This window comes from Phyllostomus discolor, chromosome 1 (genome assembly GCF_004126475.2).
Source record: "Phyllostomus discolor isolate MPI-MPIP mPhyDis1 chromosome 1, mPhyDis1.pri.v3, whole genome shotgun sequence".
NCBI classification, from domain to species: Eukaryota; Metazoa; Chordata; class Mammalia; order Chiroptera; family Phyllostomidae; genus Phyllostomus; species Phyllostomus discolor.
Genome location: NC_040903.2, coordinates 142,137,201 through 142,151,438, shown reverse-complemented (window position 1 = coordinate 142,151,438; position 14,238 = coordinate 142,137,201). Strand labels below are relative to the sequence as shown.

The 14,238-nt window shown below is 45.7% G+C and overlaps 1 protein-coding gene and 1 long non-coding RNA gene across 3 annotated transcripts in view; one reads left to right on the top strand and one right to left on the bottom strand.

The window, feature by feature from the left end:
- Nucleotides 1-6,844, bottom strand: part of STXBP6 (syntaxin binding protein 6) — a 243,683-nt gene extending 236,839 nt beyond the window's left edge. Inside the window, exon 1 of one of the 2 annotated variants that reach the window (XM_036029635.1) lies at nucleotides 6,280-6,844. In XM_036029635.1, coding sequence (XP_035885528.1) covers nucleotides 6,280-6,787 — 508 coding nt within the window. In that variant the 5' untranslated portion in view covers nucleotides 6,788-6,844. Of the gene's footprint in view, nucleotides 1-5,760; nucleotides 6,230-6,279 lie in introns of those variants that run through there. The other variant, XM_028507537.2, reaches the window with a different exon arrangement.
- Nucleotides 1,632-2,046, top strand: LOC118501390. The gene is made up of 2 exons (XR_004904037.1): nucleotides 1,632-1,769; nucleotides 1,800-2,046. It is a non-coding gene; the product is annotated as an uncharacterized LOC118501390 (long non-coding RNA).
- Nucleotides 6,845-14,238: the final 7,394 nt, after the last annotated feature.

Here is a 14,238-nt window from a genome sequence, read left to right as displayed (position 1 = left end):
GAGCTCCATAAACAAATCAGGAGATGACACTAAAACGTGTACCACAGTCAAATCTTAAGGGAGAAGCTACACAGAAGTTGCCCAGTCAACACTGCCAATTGCCCTCTGGTGGGTTACTGCATGGAAGCCAAATTATGGAGTCAGTGTCCAGAAACACACTTTGACCTGAAGATCACAAGGCACTTGTCATGAAAACTATGCCACTGACTCTGAGCAACTTCGAACAAAACCCTTTTAACTCAGGGGAAGGATCTTTCAATGAAAGAGTACCAGGAAAATCCTAGGAGACCCAAAGACAAACAAGGAGAAAAGAATTATTATTTAGGTATTTCTTTGCTGGGAGCAGAAAATTTGGCCTGAAATTGATACCCTGGCTCTCTTTCTCACCACTTTTTTTCTTATTACCCTCCTTTTCCCCCAGCCACAGTGGCCTTCTTGCTGTTTTTCTTTTTTAATTGAGATATCCACACACCATTAAAATTCACCCTTTGAAAGTGTACAATTCAGTAGTTTTCACACAGTTGTGTAACCATCACCACATTTAATTCCAGAATATTTCATCACCCCAAAAAAGAAACCGCACACCGATCATCAGTCACTCCCCATTCCTTCCTCTCCCCAGCCCCTGGCAACCACCAACGCACTGCCTGCCGCCATGAACCGGCCTGCTCTGGACATTTCGTAGTAGAGTTATGCGACGTGTGCCTTTTGTGTCTGGCTTTTCTCATGTAGCATGTTTCCAAGGCATTGTATGGATGTACCATATTTTGTTTATCCATTCATCAGTTGATGGACATTGGGGTCACTTCCGCCTTTGGGCTACTATGAACAATGCTATCGTGAACATGTGCGCACAAGTGTTTTCATGAACGTATGTTTTCTATTCTCTTGGGTATGTACCAAGGGGTGGAACTGATCACGAAGTGCCTCTGTGTTTAACATTTGAGGAACTACTGTTTCACAAAGTAGCCGCATCGTTTTATATTCCCACCCACAATGTAATGTACAAGGATTCTGATTTCTTCATATCCTCACTGACATTTGTTATTATATTTTTTATTATAGCCATCCCAGTGGGTGTGAAGTGTTATCTTGTTGTAGTTTTGATTTGTATTTCCCTAATGACTAATGATGTTGAGCATCATTTATACATTTATTGGCCATCTGTATATCGTCTTTGAAGCAATGTCTATTTAAATCCTAATCCCAATTTTAAAGTGGGTTATTTTATTTACTGTTAAGTTGTAAAAGTTCTCTTGTTATTTTTTTAAACTCTAGTTAAGACCCCTCTTTGTGGGGGTCTTCCAAAAACACTCTTTCCCCAAATATCCAATATTTTTCAGCTGGACCTACATTTTAATGAATTTCCCTGTACCTGGAACTACGACCCTCTAATGCCTACGAATTCATTCTGTCTCCCTTTCATTCTCATGCATCACCCCTCCCTGTTTTCAGTCTGAGTGCTATGCCCGCCCCCCGGTTCATCCACAACTAGCTGTCCTGTGGTCACTGGCACTCATTTGCTCCCTCAGTGAATTACAGAATCAAGAAAAGACCTTCACAATAGGCTCTTACACCACCACAGGTTCACTCCATCTCACTGAGCTAGGCATGGTCCTCTCTTATGTGTTCTGAAATTTACTTATAAGCTGGTACAAGTACAAGTCTTCACGGTCCCGCTCCATTACACCACCAAACTAAAACACCTCTTTTCCTCTACAAAGTGTCACCCATCGTCCACAACATTTTCTTAGTCTAGCCTCTCCAGAGTCTTATTGGTCTCTAGGTGTCTAATAAAGGAGAATTTTTTAGCCAACACAGCTTAGAATGTTTTCTGTCTACTCTGAAATTTAAAAAACAAAAAAACAGAAACAAAACAACAGTAAGCACCTACAGAGTTCAACTAATCAGTTAATATCCATATTTAATGAATGCCCTTTACTTTAAGGATATACTAGGTGAAACTTCCCCATCCAGAGATGGTGTTAAAGAACTTACTAGAATTGCTGAATGTGCCAATTCAGTAACGGAGCCCCAACAGATACACAAAAATCCTCAAAATGCTGTGTCCTGGGAAACATTTAATTGAATAAATACAACCAAGGTTTTTGTTGCGGATATTTTTAACTGTAGTACTTCGCAGAATTTGTGATACGATGGTGCACGTGTGGAGAGTCTCTGAGACAGGAAAAATGTAATAGGCAGCGCTTCCAAATTGACTTGCCCTTTACAAAAGCACACCTATTAACACCCACCCGACACCGGACGCACTGTGGGAACTGCTGAGCTCACTTGATCGCTGCTCAGTGCTGCCAGCCGGAAAGCACTGAGTGGAAACCATGTTTTCTGCGGGGGGTAAGGAACCAAACTTGCTTTGTTTTACCCCCAAAGAATGCCATCCATTGGAAGTCAGTCTATTAACATGTCAGATGACAGAAAAAGAAAAAAGAAACTATACATGAACTGTGCTCATAATTTTAAGAGCCATCTGGACTTCTGAAATTGGAAGATGATGAAGTGTGAAAAATGTATACTGAGCAAGCACAGTACAACCCAAGTTTTAGTTTAAAAGCACGCTGTAGCAAGGCTGAGGAGAACAGTGACAACAGTGGACCAAAGAGAAATAAAGTATCCTAATGATGCCTCGCTACAGACTTAGCCAAGCGAGCAAAGACATCATGTGGTCATGCGCTGAGCACAGTGAACAACAGCGATAAGGAAAAAAGCTTCCTCTACACTGGCAAAAATCCTAGCAGTGAAAAGAGAGGTAACACCCAAAATATAAACATGAAGTTATGGGAAAGAAGTTTAAAACAAAAATGTCCCCTACTTGTGTTAAGTAGGCAAAACCATTTAAACTAGCGAGTAAAGGTTAAGATTTACAACCCAAAGATGGTTTCCTCACTGAGTGCTGATTATAGTCAGGGCCACAGGCATGGGCCTTGCGGTTTATCTACTAAAGCACTAAGTGCTACACCTGAGTTTTCCCATAGGCCTCCGATTTACTGACAGGTTTCTCTAGTGCTACTCATTTTAAAAATAAAAGCACAAATGTAAAGCTGAGAGAAAGTATGCTGGTCATCTGGGACTCCGTGAGGCCACAGGAACACAAGGCTAGTTTAAGTGCTGACCTTCTCTAACGCTTAGCCCATCTGGGGGCGACGTGAACCTCGTCCTGCATTAGGAGGCCGTCTCAGGAATCCTCCTGGCTTGAGCAGGTTCCAGAGGCCTCTCTGATACAAAGCATCAATGCCACAGTCTAGGCCCTTCGGTCATGGTCAGCTCTCAGCCTGGGGCCATAGCTTAGGGGACAAGGAGAATAGCTTAAGACTAGCTGTGTCCACAAAGTGCCTGATTACAAACTAAATCGCACCAAGCTGCACTGATGCGGCATAGTCACCCCTGAGAGTCGGCCTTCCTCCCCCCGGAAGAGCAAGAAAGCATCTCAGTTACTGCCAACTCCACCATCCCCCAGAAGGAATGGAGGCCTCCACCAAATCTGAGCACTGTGGGACACCTGTCATGGGTGCGCCTCACTTCCCCCGAGGCCTGGGTAAGCTGTCCATTCAGAAAGACGCCACACTGCAATTCTTTTTACACTTGCGCATAAGTTCTTTGGTCTTAAGGTTCAAGCTGCCAGAACTTTATGCAACCTCCTCTCTACAAATGTCTGAGATCCCCGAAGAAAGAAAATGGGGTAGTTGTGGCTTTATCAATATCAGGGTTACCAATCTCAGTCTACCAAGAGTGACCTAGAAGCCAAAGACTAAATGCTTTACAGTACATAAAGGAGGAGAGATCTTATCCTTCTTGTGTGTAAAGTTGATTAATTTGAAGAGTAATCAGAATGATTAAAACTGGACAATAGTAAGTGACACAGGTATTAGAAATACAAAATGCCTTAGGCAAGTTCCTGAAACACTCTGTCTCTATAGAGGACATATTAAAATGATGGCATTTCCAAACAAACGTCATTCTCTTACTCCCTATCACCCCGTAAGTCAGTGATGCTATAGGTGTAGTCCGGGTGACTCTGATGCTCCTGTTTGAGAACCACTGCCCCGGGACTGGGGAAGATGCAGAGGGTGGGGGGTCAGGAGCCTGATAAAAACCTTCACTGAGTGCGTGGGAGACAATCTCACCTGTTCTGGCCACTGCTCGGCATTAACTATTTACCTCACAGACTGATCTCCCCAATGAGGGGTTGAGTCCTTAGTTCAAGGTCACTGTTAAAAGCAAGCCAGAGCTCCAGCCCAGGGTCTGCTGCCGTGTTCATCAACCCTGGGTCTGAAACCAGGGACTAGGACCCTGAACACTGATAAATCAATCCCACCCCATCTCCTAATCTGCACCATGCTGCTGTCCACAAACAAATAGGAGGACTGGGGCACGAAAGGAGATGGATTTAAGGAAAGAGAACAAAAGAAGATAAATAGCTGCTCCAAAGACCTTAGCAACTAAATCTCTTGGTAAGAAGTGGGCAGAGAAGACTTAAATGTCTTGTTATAATTTTTAAAAATCGGTTAAATTAAAAAAAAAACCTGAGTAAAGGGCACCAATACAGTAAGACATGAACAGTGCCTTCAAGTTTTCTTAGCATCTTGTATTTCCATTATCTCACCCAAGTCTCACAACAATCGTGCAATGAAAGGAGATAAAGTCACCATTAGTCCCATCTGACAGAACACAAAACTGAAGTTCTGAGTGCCTAACAATTTGCCTGTCAGCACAGACATCCCCTGCAAAGCTACAACTTGACCTCAGGTCTGTCTGGCTCTAGAACCTATGCGCCCACACCAGGTGATTCCCACACCTGAAAATGTGCCCCAAAGCAGATTACCCCTAGGAAAGAGCACACAGAAAAGCACACAGCGCAAATGGTGAGCCTCTACAATATGGTACTTGAGCAGTTTGTGGGTACCCCTTTAAGAACTTAACACACAAACCCAACAGCCAAGGTGTTCAGCCAAAAAAGAAAAAAAAAAAAAGGGAGGCATATTTCTAGCCTGCATAATCATTTCTGGACCAATTCCCACTAGCAGCCTCAGAGGCGAGGCGAACAGCAGCTCACTGCCTGGCTGAAGCTCCTCCACCCCGCTCCCCCTCGGGTTATGACAGCACAGCTCTGACTCGCGCACAGGCCAAACCCCAAAACTCAAAACAAGAAGTGAAAAAAGTGGAGCCGAAAGAAATCATCAGCATCCTCCACACCCTCGCAATCCACACAACGCCGTTTCCAGGGTCCTGGAGTCCCCTGGAACACGGTCTTAAGGAGGCCATTGGGATGAGGTGGACATTCCTGCAGACCCACCGGCCCTATTAGTGATACTTCCCACTCAGCACCACAGGAAGAAGAATAGAAAGGGGAGAGGGTTCCTTATGAATTGAAGTCCTGGGGCCCAAGGTAGATAAGACCCAGACGCTGTCTCCCAAGGAACAGTATGTCCACCCAAACTCTCCACCTGGCCCTTCCGCCAGGCCCTGTCTCTGCGAAGATGAACGGGGGCGGGAGGTTGGGGGGGGGGGGGGGGAGGAAGGTAGGGTGCTGTAAAACTAAGGAAAGGCTGGAGGAAGGATCGGGCTGGCCACCTACCCCAGCCACGTTGCCCCACCGTGTGTGTGAGGCTACATTCCAGCGCGCATCACCTCAAGCGCTAACAGGGAACCCAGCCGCCCTTGGCCACGTCTGAGGTTGGGGACGGGGCATCGCCCTAATAAGCGCCCTACAGGCAGGGAGCCGTGCCCGCCCGGAGATCCTACCTCAGTTTTGGCAGGAATGATTTTCCTAGAAGACGCCAGGGAAGCGAAGCTCTGGGTGATTCATGGATTTCAGCGGGGTAGAGAAGCTCAGCCCAGGGGCGCAACGACCCATTCAGCTCCTCCACCCTGGGGGCTTCGGGCCGATAGTACCGCGGGGACAATGACAATAAAAGGGCTCCATTCTCAACTTTCTCCGAGGAAACTGCTCCGTTCTGCGGCTTGCCCAACCCTGCCCGCACGCCGGGTCCCAGGTTTGAGGGTAGGGGGAACCCGGGACCCGAATCGCTCTGGGCGCGCTCTAAGCAGCTGCGCCGGGGCGCGCAGCCCCCTATCCTGCCGCCCGCCAACTTGAAAGCATCTATAGGGGCGCCTTCCTATTCTTCCAGTCCCCAGCGGGGTCCCCGCCCTGGCTCCCGCATCGGACCATGCGCCGGGAGCCCCAGTCGCTGCGGCTGCTGCATCCGCATCCCCCCGGCCCGGCCTCTGGCTCTCCCGCCCGCTCCCCTCCCCTGGCCCTACCGTGCAGTTTGGCTCGTGCCCGGGCACTGCCAGCGTGCGGCACGCGTCCCAGAGGCGAGGCTCCTCCCCGGGGGCTGCCCCGCGCGGAGCTCCGGGCTCCGGACAAGGCTCGACTGGCTAGGGTGCTGGCCGGCCGCCTCTCGCGGCTCCCGCGCCGGCTCCGGCTGCCGCGCGGGAAGAGAGAGGGGTGCAGGGGAAACTCCCGGCAACTCCAACTCCAGGCGCCGGAGCTCCAGCTGCAGCCGCGCGCCCGCCCGCCGGCCGCCGAGTGCGAGCGCCTGCGAAGCAAACCTGCCCCCGCGGCCAACTCTGAGCATGCCCAGTGCCGCCGTGATCGAGCCTGGGCGCCCGGGCTCGGGACGGGGAGCTGCGCCTGGGGACCGGGACCCGACCTCCACGCTCCAGAACGAAGGCGGTGGGAGACCCAGGGAAGGCCCTGTGCAGGGGACGGGGCTCTGGAGCAAAGGGCCGGGGAGAAAAAATGTGCGGGGCGCAGTGCAAGTTTCATGGGCTGTGAGAAGTTTGCCGGCTAGAAAGGTGAGCTGTTTCTGTGTGCCTCCGGTCCGGACAAGACTGTATTCGAAAGGACAACTAAGAAAACATTTGCTCTCCAAGACAGAACGAATGAACCCAACATTTGGGTGTTAGCCATCGCACCTTCATTCCTAGGTCGCAAACTGAAAGAGCTCATGAGGCCTGGCAGGCAGCGTAAATGAGTAAAGCGTGTAGGAGGCGGCGGACTAGACAGGGCTTAAAAGGTAGAACTGCTTTACTCTAAATTGCCCATTGCTATCATGGAAGAATTTGGGCCTGCTTTTGCGAGGTTTTCTAATTTTCCAAGAAACGAGAGATTTATATTATTTTCATGTGAAATATTCTGATTGTAAAATGTTGGTAATAAATTCAATTAAAAAAAAAAACTTTGTACCAAACAAAACATATCCGGGTTCTTCCCCTGCTCAACCCCTAGAACAGCCAGTCTGTGATTTCTGTGCTGAGTGGCCACTGTGGTTTGGGAAGGAACTGGAAAGGATCCAAGATGATTCAGATTGTCATCAGAGCACTGCCAGTTACTAAGGGAAATGGGTTTTCAGACAGAAGAGACCTACAGATAAACGCTGGGACACTCAAGAAAAGTTTTCACTGATGTGAAACGAGGATGTGAGGACTAACTTTTGGGAAGTATCACTAATAAAAAAGTACCTGAGTAGGAAGTTTCTGCGGGATCACTACCAGTGCCCTGCCAAAGGCCTTTTGGAGTCTGAAGAACAACAACAACAAAAACAGGAATACTAGCCTTGTCTTTATTTTAAATGTTGATATTTTTCACCATACATTATTTTTTCAATATTTTATGAAAATCTTTATCTTGATTATTGAGTTCTTTGGCATTCCCATAAGTTCATGGCCTACCTGCCCTAGCCTGTGCTCCGCAGGTTGTTCGATGGCGGTACACCATTATTTTTGTGTGTTCAGCATTCTGTTTACAAATCTTTAGAATCGGCTTTTGGGTAATACAACAATTTAGTAAGTTTAAATGTCCCTGAATCAGTTTTTATTGCCAGCCATCTCCTCTTCTACCACTTTCCTTTTTAAAACTCTTCCTCTTTATCTCTTAGTTTCTCAATATTGCAGATCTATTTCAAGATTGCTACTCCCTCCAACCCTCCCCGCACTCCTCAAACAGTACAACGACTTCCTATCTCACCTGCAGCCAGGTCATCAATGTAGTTTCTGCTTCAACCAAATACCTGGGACTTACCTCAACACCCTGGGTGATTCTCCCTGAAGGTGAGCTCATTGCTGAATTCATGGAGAACAGACCATCACTTATCTATGGGAAGCATTTTAAGCATGCAGAACTCTCAAAGAAAAAAATGCTTGGGTATTTACACAAGAAGCTTTCTAAAAGTTAGAGAAAAGAGGAAGTACCCAGCCCAGGACCTATAACAGGTACTTACAAATATTTGCAGAATAAATAGCAGTTTCCACCATCAAAAACTTTTGTATTTCTGTTCCACTTCCCACCGTTCCTAAGAATTATTATTTTTAAAAATCACTAATTGTAAGGTTGTAAAAAAGAGCAAGAACAGGATGTAAACATTTATAAAGGAGGACACCAGTTTAACAAGTAAAATGTTTTCTCTACTTAAATTTTAAAATGTATTTGTTTTTAAATTTATTTTTATTAGCAGTAAATAATACATGACATTAAAAAGCCGCTGAGTGCAGAAAAGCTTCGTACAGGGAAAAAGTAAATTTTGCTCCCCAAGAAAATTGTTGCCATTTTCTTGCATATAGTTAACAAAAAAACCCTAAGCACATAGTTGGTTTCTTTTCCTTAAAGTCTAATCATGAAACTATAGAACAGAAAAATACCTTATAGTTCATCTGGATGCCAAGCCACAGACTTTTAAATTACTATTCTAGAAAAGAAAAGGAAAACATGGGTTTACAGCAAAGATATCTGTGGCCAAAGTACCTAGAGCCCTGGAAGAAGACGGCACTCTGTAGAACCTGACCATGCTGGCTCCTGATCTGGGACCTCCAGCCTCTAGAATGGGAGATCCAAGATGGCAACTGAGAGGGTGGAAGTTACACTCACCTCCTCCTAGGGCCAACCTGGAATTACAACTAAATTATAGAGCAATCAACCTGAATATCCAACTAAAAACTAGCTGAACAGAAGTCTTATATGCAAGGGTTTACAGAAGCATATCCTGTAGATAGGGTAGAGACATGAAAAATTCTGGCCCCAAACTCACAGACAACAGTTGTGAATCAGAAGGTATATCTCAGCTGCAAAGTTCCCCTCGAGGCGTGAAACGTCTCAACCCCATGCCGGGCTCCCCTTCCCAGAACTCCAGTGCCTGGATGAGGAGACTGCATAATAACATCTGATGGACATTCCATCTGCCAGGAAGAGACAGGAGTCTGCTAGGAACCCTGCAGGGCACCCTCATAAATGATCAACATACAAAATCTCTTTCGTAGCCACTAACCCTGTGTTCCAGCAGAGGGACAGTGGCTCAGAGCAGACTGGAGCCATACGGGGAGAGACTGGATTGTGTGGCTTCAGGGAGAGGGCTAGAGGGTCAGCTGCCACTGTCTCTGTGCTGACTCCCTCTCCCACACCACCTGCAGATGCTGTTTTTCCTGGGTTGAACACGCCACTCCATGCTGAGTCAGCCTAGGGATGATGTATAAGCCCCACTCTTCCTACTCCCTGTGGCCCCACCTTGCCAAGCCCTGCCCTGAGGAGGAGTCTGTTGGCTGTGGCCAGCCTGGGCCCACAGGGGAACCTTTCTTGGAAGGCTCTTCGGGAGGCCTATCCCCCACCGCCCTGGCCCCAAGCTTCAGCTGGAGCCACTGTCCTGTGCAGAGCCCTCCCTCCACAAGACCAAATATTAATGTTCTAGCCGGATGAGCTCTGCTGGCCTCACTCTGAGGCCTCCCTGAGACCCTGCCCAACCACAAAAGTCTGCAGGCCCCAGGTGGGTCATGACTGGCCTCAATGCACCCTGGGAATTTTCCTGAGTGGCCTTAGACCCAGCACTGGCACCAAGTTTGAATCTCGATTAACCTGGTGCATGCCAGTTGCCCCCTACCTGCTGACTCACTCAGAACCTACTTTATGAAACTCACCAACTGCCAGAGGCTCTTTCAGTCACTGAGCCTAATGGACAGCCAGCAGGAGAAGGCAGATATCAGGGTGCCTTAGAAGCCAGGCTTGGTATGCAGCTTGGCCCCTCCCACACGCACTCAGGCTTAGCAGAGGCAGCAATAAATAAACTGTAAATTACTTTATATCTCCTAACACGTAGCCTAGGGCTGGTCACAGGCAGCATCTAACATTGACTTCCACTGGAGTCCCTCCCTAGAGGCTCCAGAAACAATATACCTGCTGGTGGGCTTCAGGCCACAACAGAGCATGACCCAATTAACTTCACAAGAGGCACACCCAATGGGAGATCTTGGCCGGCACCAAACCCTGGTGGGGCAGATTCTGACTCATGGGGTCAATGCCTGCACAATAGCTCATACACTGGGGTCTGGGTCAACCCTCATAGTCAGCCACCCCACCTACCGATGGGCCAACAGTGATCAAGACTCAGCTGCAAACAGGAGTGCTCACATCATGCACACAGAGGACATTCCTGGAGCGCGTGACTCAGGCGATCAGGGAGACTGTGCCATTGAGCCCACAGGATACCTACTACATAAGTCCACCCTACCGAGACTGGGAGACATAGAAGCTCTTCCTAACACACAGAAATACATGTAGAGAGGCAGCCAAAATGAAGAGACAAAGAAGCCTGCCCCAAATGAAAGAACAGGAGAAATCCCTAGAAAAAGAACTAAATGAAATGGAGGCAAGCAATCTACCATATACAAAGTTCAAAACAATGATTATAAGGATGCTCAAGGAACTTGGGAGAAGAATGGGTGAAATCAGTAAGAACTTTAAGAAGAAGGTAGTAAGCATAAAAAAGGAATATAAAAACCATAAAAACAGTCCAAAATGAAGAATACAATATCTGAAATGAAGAATTTCCTAAAAAGAACAAAGAGTAGGTTGGATGAAGCAGAGAATCAAATCAGTAATTTTGAAGATAAAGTAGAAGAAACCTCCTAATCAGAGCAGCAAAAATAAAAAAGGGTTAAAAAAGATAAAGATAGTTTAAGGGATCTTTGGGACAACATTATAGGGGTACCAGAAGGAGAAGAGAGCAGGCAAGGTATCGAGAACCTATTTGAAGAAATAATGGCTGAAAACGTCCCTGACCAGGTGCAGTAAAAAGACTCACAAGTCCAGGAAGCACAGAGTCTTGAACAAGATGAACCCAAACAGGCCCACACAAAGATACATCATAATTAACATGGAAAATGTTAAAGACAAAGAGAGAAACTTAAAAGCAGCAAGATGGGACATTACTGAAACATATTGCAAACAGCAAATCTCATTTTCTTCCTTTCATCTTTTTCGGTCTTCCATGTTCTCAAAGCTTCTTTCTGCTTCTGTAAGTATATTGCCTTACCCTAAGCTGTTTCAGCTTTCATATACCAGCATACAGATAAGAGACTAAAATGAGAAACCATTCCCTGGAAAAAATGGAACCAAAGTCGTCCTGGACTTGGTTGCTCTGTAACAGTTTGATATTTTTTAGCCACGTCTTTCCAATCTGATTGTTAGTCCCTTGAGTGCTGGAAACAAGTCTTGAGTGTCTTCAATTTCTGTCACCCAAAGCCTAGCTCAGAAGGAGCTCATGAACAAATGACAGTTACAACCAACACGTCACTAGAAGGGAGAGAGAATTCAGGCAGAGAAAACAGCATGTGCAGGGGCACTGAGGTAGGAGCATGTACAGTATGGGAGGGATCTTAAAAGTCTTAAGTTTAACAAATCACTAATGCCATAGACTTCCAATGTAACTCAGTATTATATAAGAACAGCTGCAATAAAAAAGCAAATGATCCTCAGCAAGAAACAAAGTAATCTGGTGTTAAGAACCAGCATGCCCTGGTGCTTCATAGGGCGTGGATTTTATTTTAAACCAATTTTATTTTGAACCTCTGTTTCAACTCCTTCTTGCTCTATTATGTTAGGCAAAGTCTACAACTTCTTTGAATAACAGATTCCTTGTCCCAAAAAGTGCATATTACTATCTGTTGATGGTTTTAATGGGAGTGAACACATATGTAATATATTTAGCATGGTACCTGACCCACAGCAAGTGCTAAATAAATATTGCTATTTTCATCCCATGACTGCCAATCTGGGTAACTTCAAAAAATGGGCGGGGAAAATCAAAAGTGTGTTTTGCATTTTCAATCAAGCTGTTTCTAACAGAGCTGTTTCTAGAAGCACTGATTCTGCTACGAGCAATCAATCATGTTTTATCTCCACAGATGCAATGTAGCAATCCTCTTTTTACACAAACAATTTTACATACATAAAAAGTGCTTTTTAAAAAATCTCCACTTTTGACTATCCAGATGTCCTAGTGTTTGTACCTATTGTTTTATTTTCTAAAGGAAAATGCCTAAGGGGATAGATGAATAGTTTAAAGGTTTCTGCATGTTTTTATTAAGTTAGGACTCAGTTAAGATTTACTAAGACATTACACAGATAAAAAAGTTGAAACAGTGACTAATTCTGAATTTCTATCACAAATGGTCAAGTTTTGCTCTTCTCTTCTCTCTTGACTTGCTTGAATTAAAAGTTTTGAAAAAAAATCCAGAACAAAAACGGAAATACACGGAGACTGTTTTGATCACCTGCTGCCGCATCGGGATCTCCACCTTAACTCAGCCCTGGTTGCTTGTAGTAAGTTCAGAGTTTGGTAGACTGAACCACTCTAATTACTCCTTCCATTATCTCAGCAATATTTTTGAAAGACCTATTTTTTGCTTTAAAATGACTCTCTCCACCAAGATCCAGAAAAACTGCTAGGCTCTGGGCTAACAAAGAATCCCTTATTCTTCTAGGACACAAGCAAGTCAGTGACCACACAGAGCTGCTGTCTCTCCCCCAGTTTCTATGCTGCTCGTTTGGAGGATAGAATGATGCAATGCACTCCCAGTCTGAGACAGAGAGGTCTCCTCTATTGCATACGGCAGCTCAGCTCTTTCTGCTCTGTTTGTTATGGTCCCTGATCAGTCCCAAAAGACTAACAGTGAAAGAAACTCCTGTTGCTCTGTCTCCAGAAGCTCTTCAGGCCAAACAGACCTGCCCAGCCGCATAGGTGGCCTGACAGTTTCCCAGTGTTGCTGCCTCCAATTGGCAATGTGCGGTGTGGCAAAGGACTTTGCTACTCAAAGTGCACTTCTCAGACTAGCAGCTTCAGCAGTCCTGGCAACTTGTTAGAAATGCAGACTTCTGCCTATCCCAGACCCAGTGAATCAGAACCTGCATTTTTACAAGACTGCCAGGTAATTTGTTTGTGCATTAAAGTTTAAGAAGCACTGTCCTAGAGCACCCAGCCAAGAAAGACAAGGAGAAAACAAAAGGCATTTTAAAGGTAAAATATATTTCCTTTGTTCTTGATGCCCTTCCTCGCTCCAATCTCCATGCCCCATTTCCGTATATCTAAATCCCATCCTGCTTTCCTTTGAGCTTCTGAAATGCCTCCTCTGTGAAAATCTCTACTGAGGTATTGGCCAGAGATGTCTCCCACTCATTTACCTATATTTTTCCTTTGGACCTTATTACGGTCTGTTTACACTGTACAGTATGTTTGCATGGATCTAATCCATCCTGCTTGAGGCTTGAGACTTGCTGGAAACTTCTTTATATCCTCTATAGTGTCTAGCCTAGGGGCCCTGGAAAAAGATTATTTATTATGAGGGAGAAAGCTATTAACCAAGTAGATAGATAGGTATGAATTATGACTTGTGCTATGAAATGAGGGTATTAGTATACAATAGGGGGGCCTGAGCGGGTTTGGGGAAGTGGATGGTCATCGAGGATAGCTCTCTGAGACAGTGAGGAGAGAGCCAGAGTTATCAGCCAAGGGAAGACTGGTGGACAGCATGCCAGGTGGGACACAGCAGCCACAGAGGAACAGAACCCCAGAGGTGGGGAAGGGTTTGATGTCTTACAGAAGTGGGAGAAGGACCAGAGGGACGGGAGCACAATGAGTGAGAGGAGAATGGTGCACCTTGAGGAACCAGATCAATCAATGCCTTCAGGATTTATCCTTTTTATCCTGGAAGCCACTGAAACTTCTTGAGTGGAGGAGTGATGGGGACCTATTTACATTTTAACGTCATTTTGTGTTACATGGAAAATGCTTTGAAGTTAATCAAGACTAGAAGGAAAACCACTTTGGAGACCATGTAGTTTCCAGGGTTAGTGAGAAGAAAGTGTTTAGATAAGATTTAAAACTGGGGAGATGAGAAAAAGAGCACAGATTGAGCTACATTCTAGAGGTGAGAAAAACAAAATTTATATGTGAT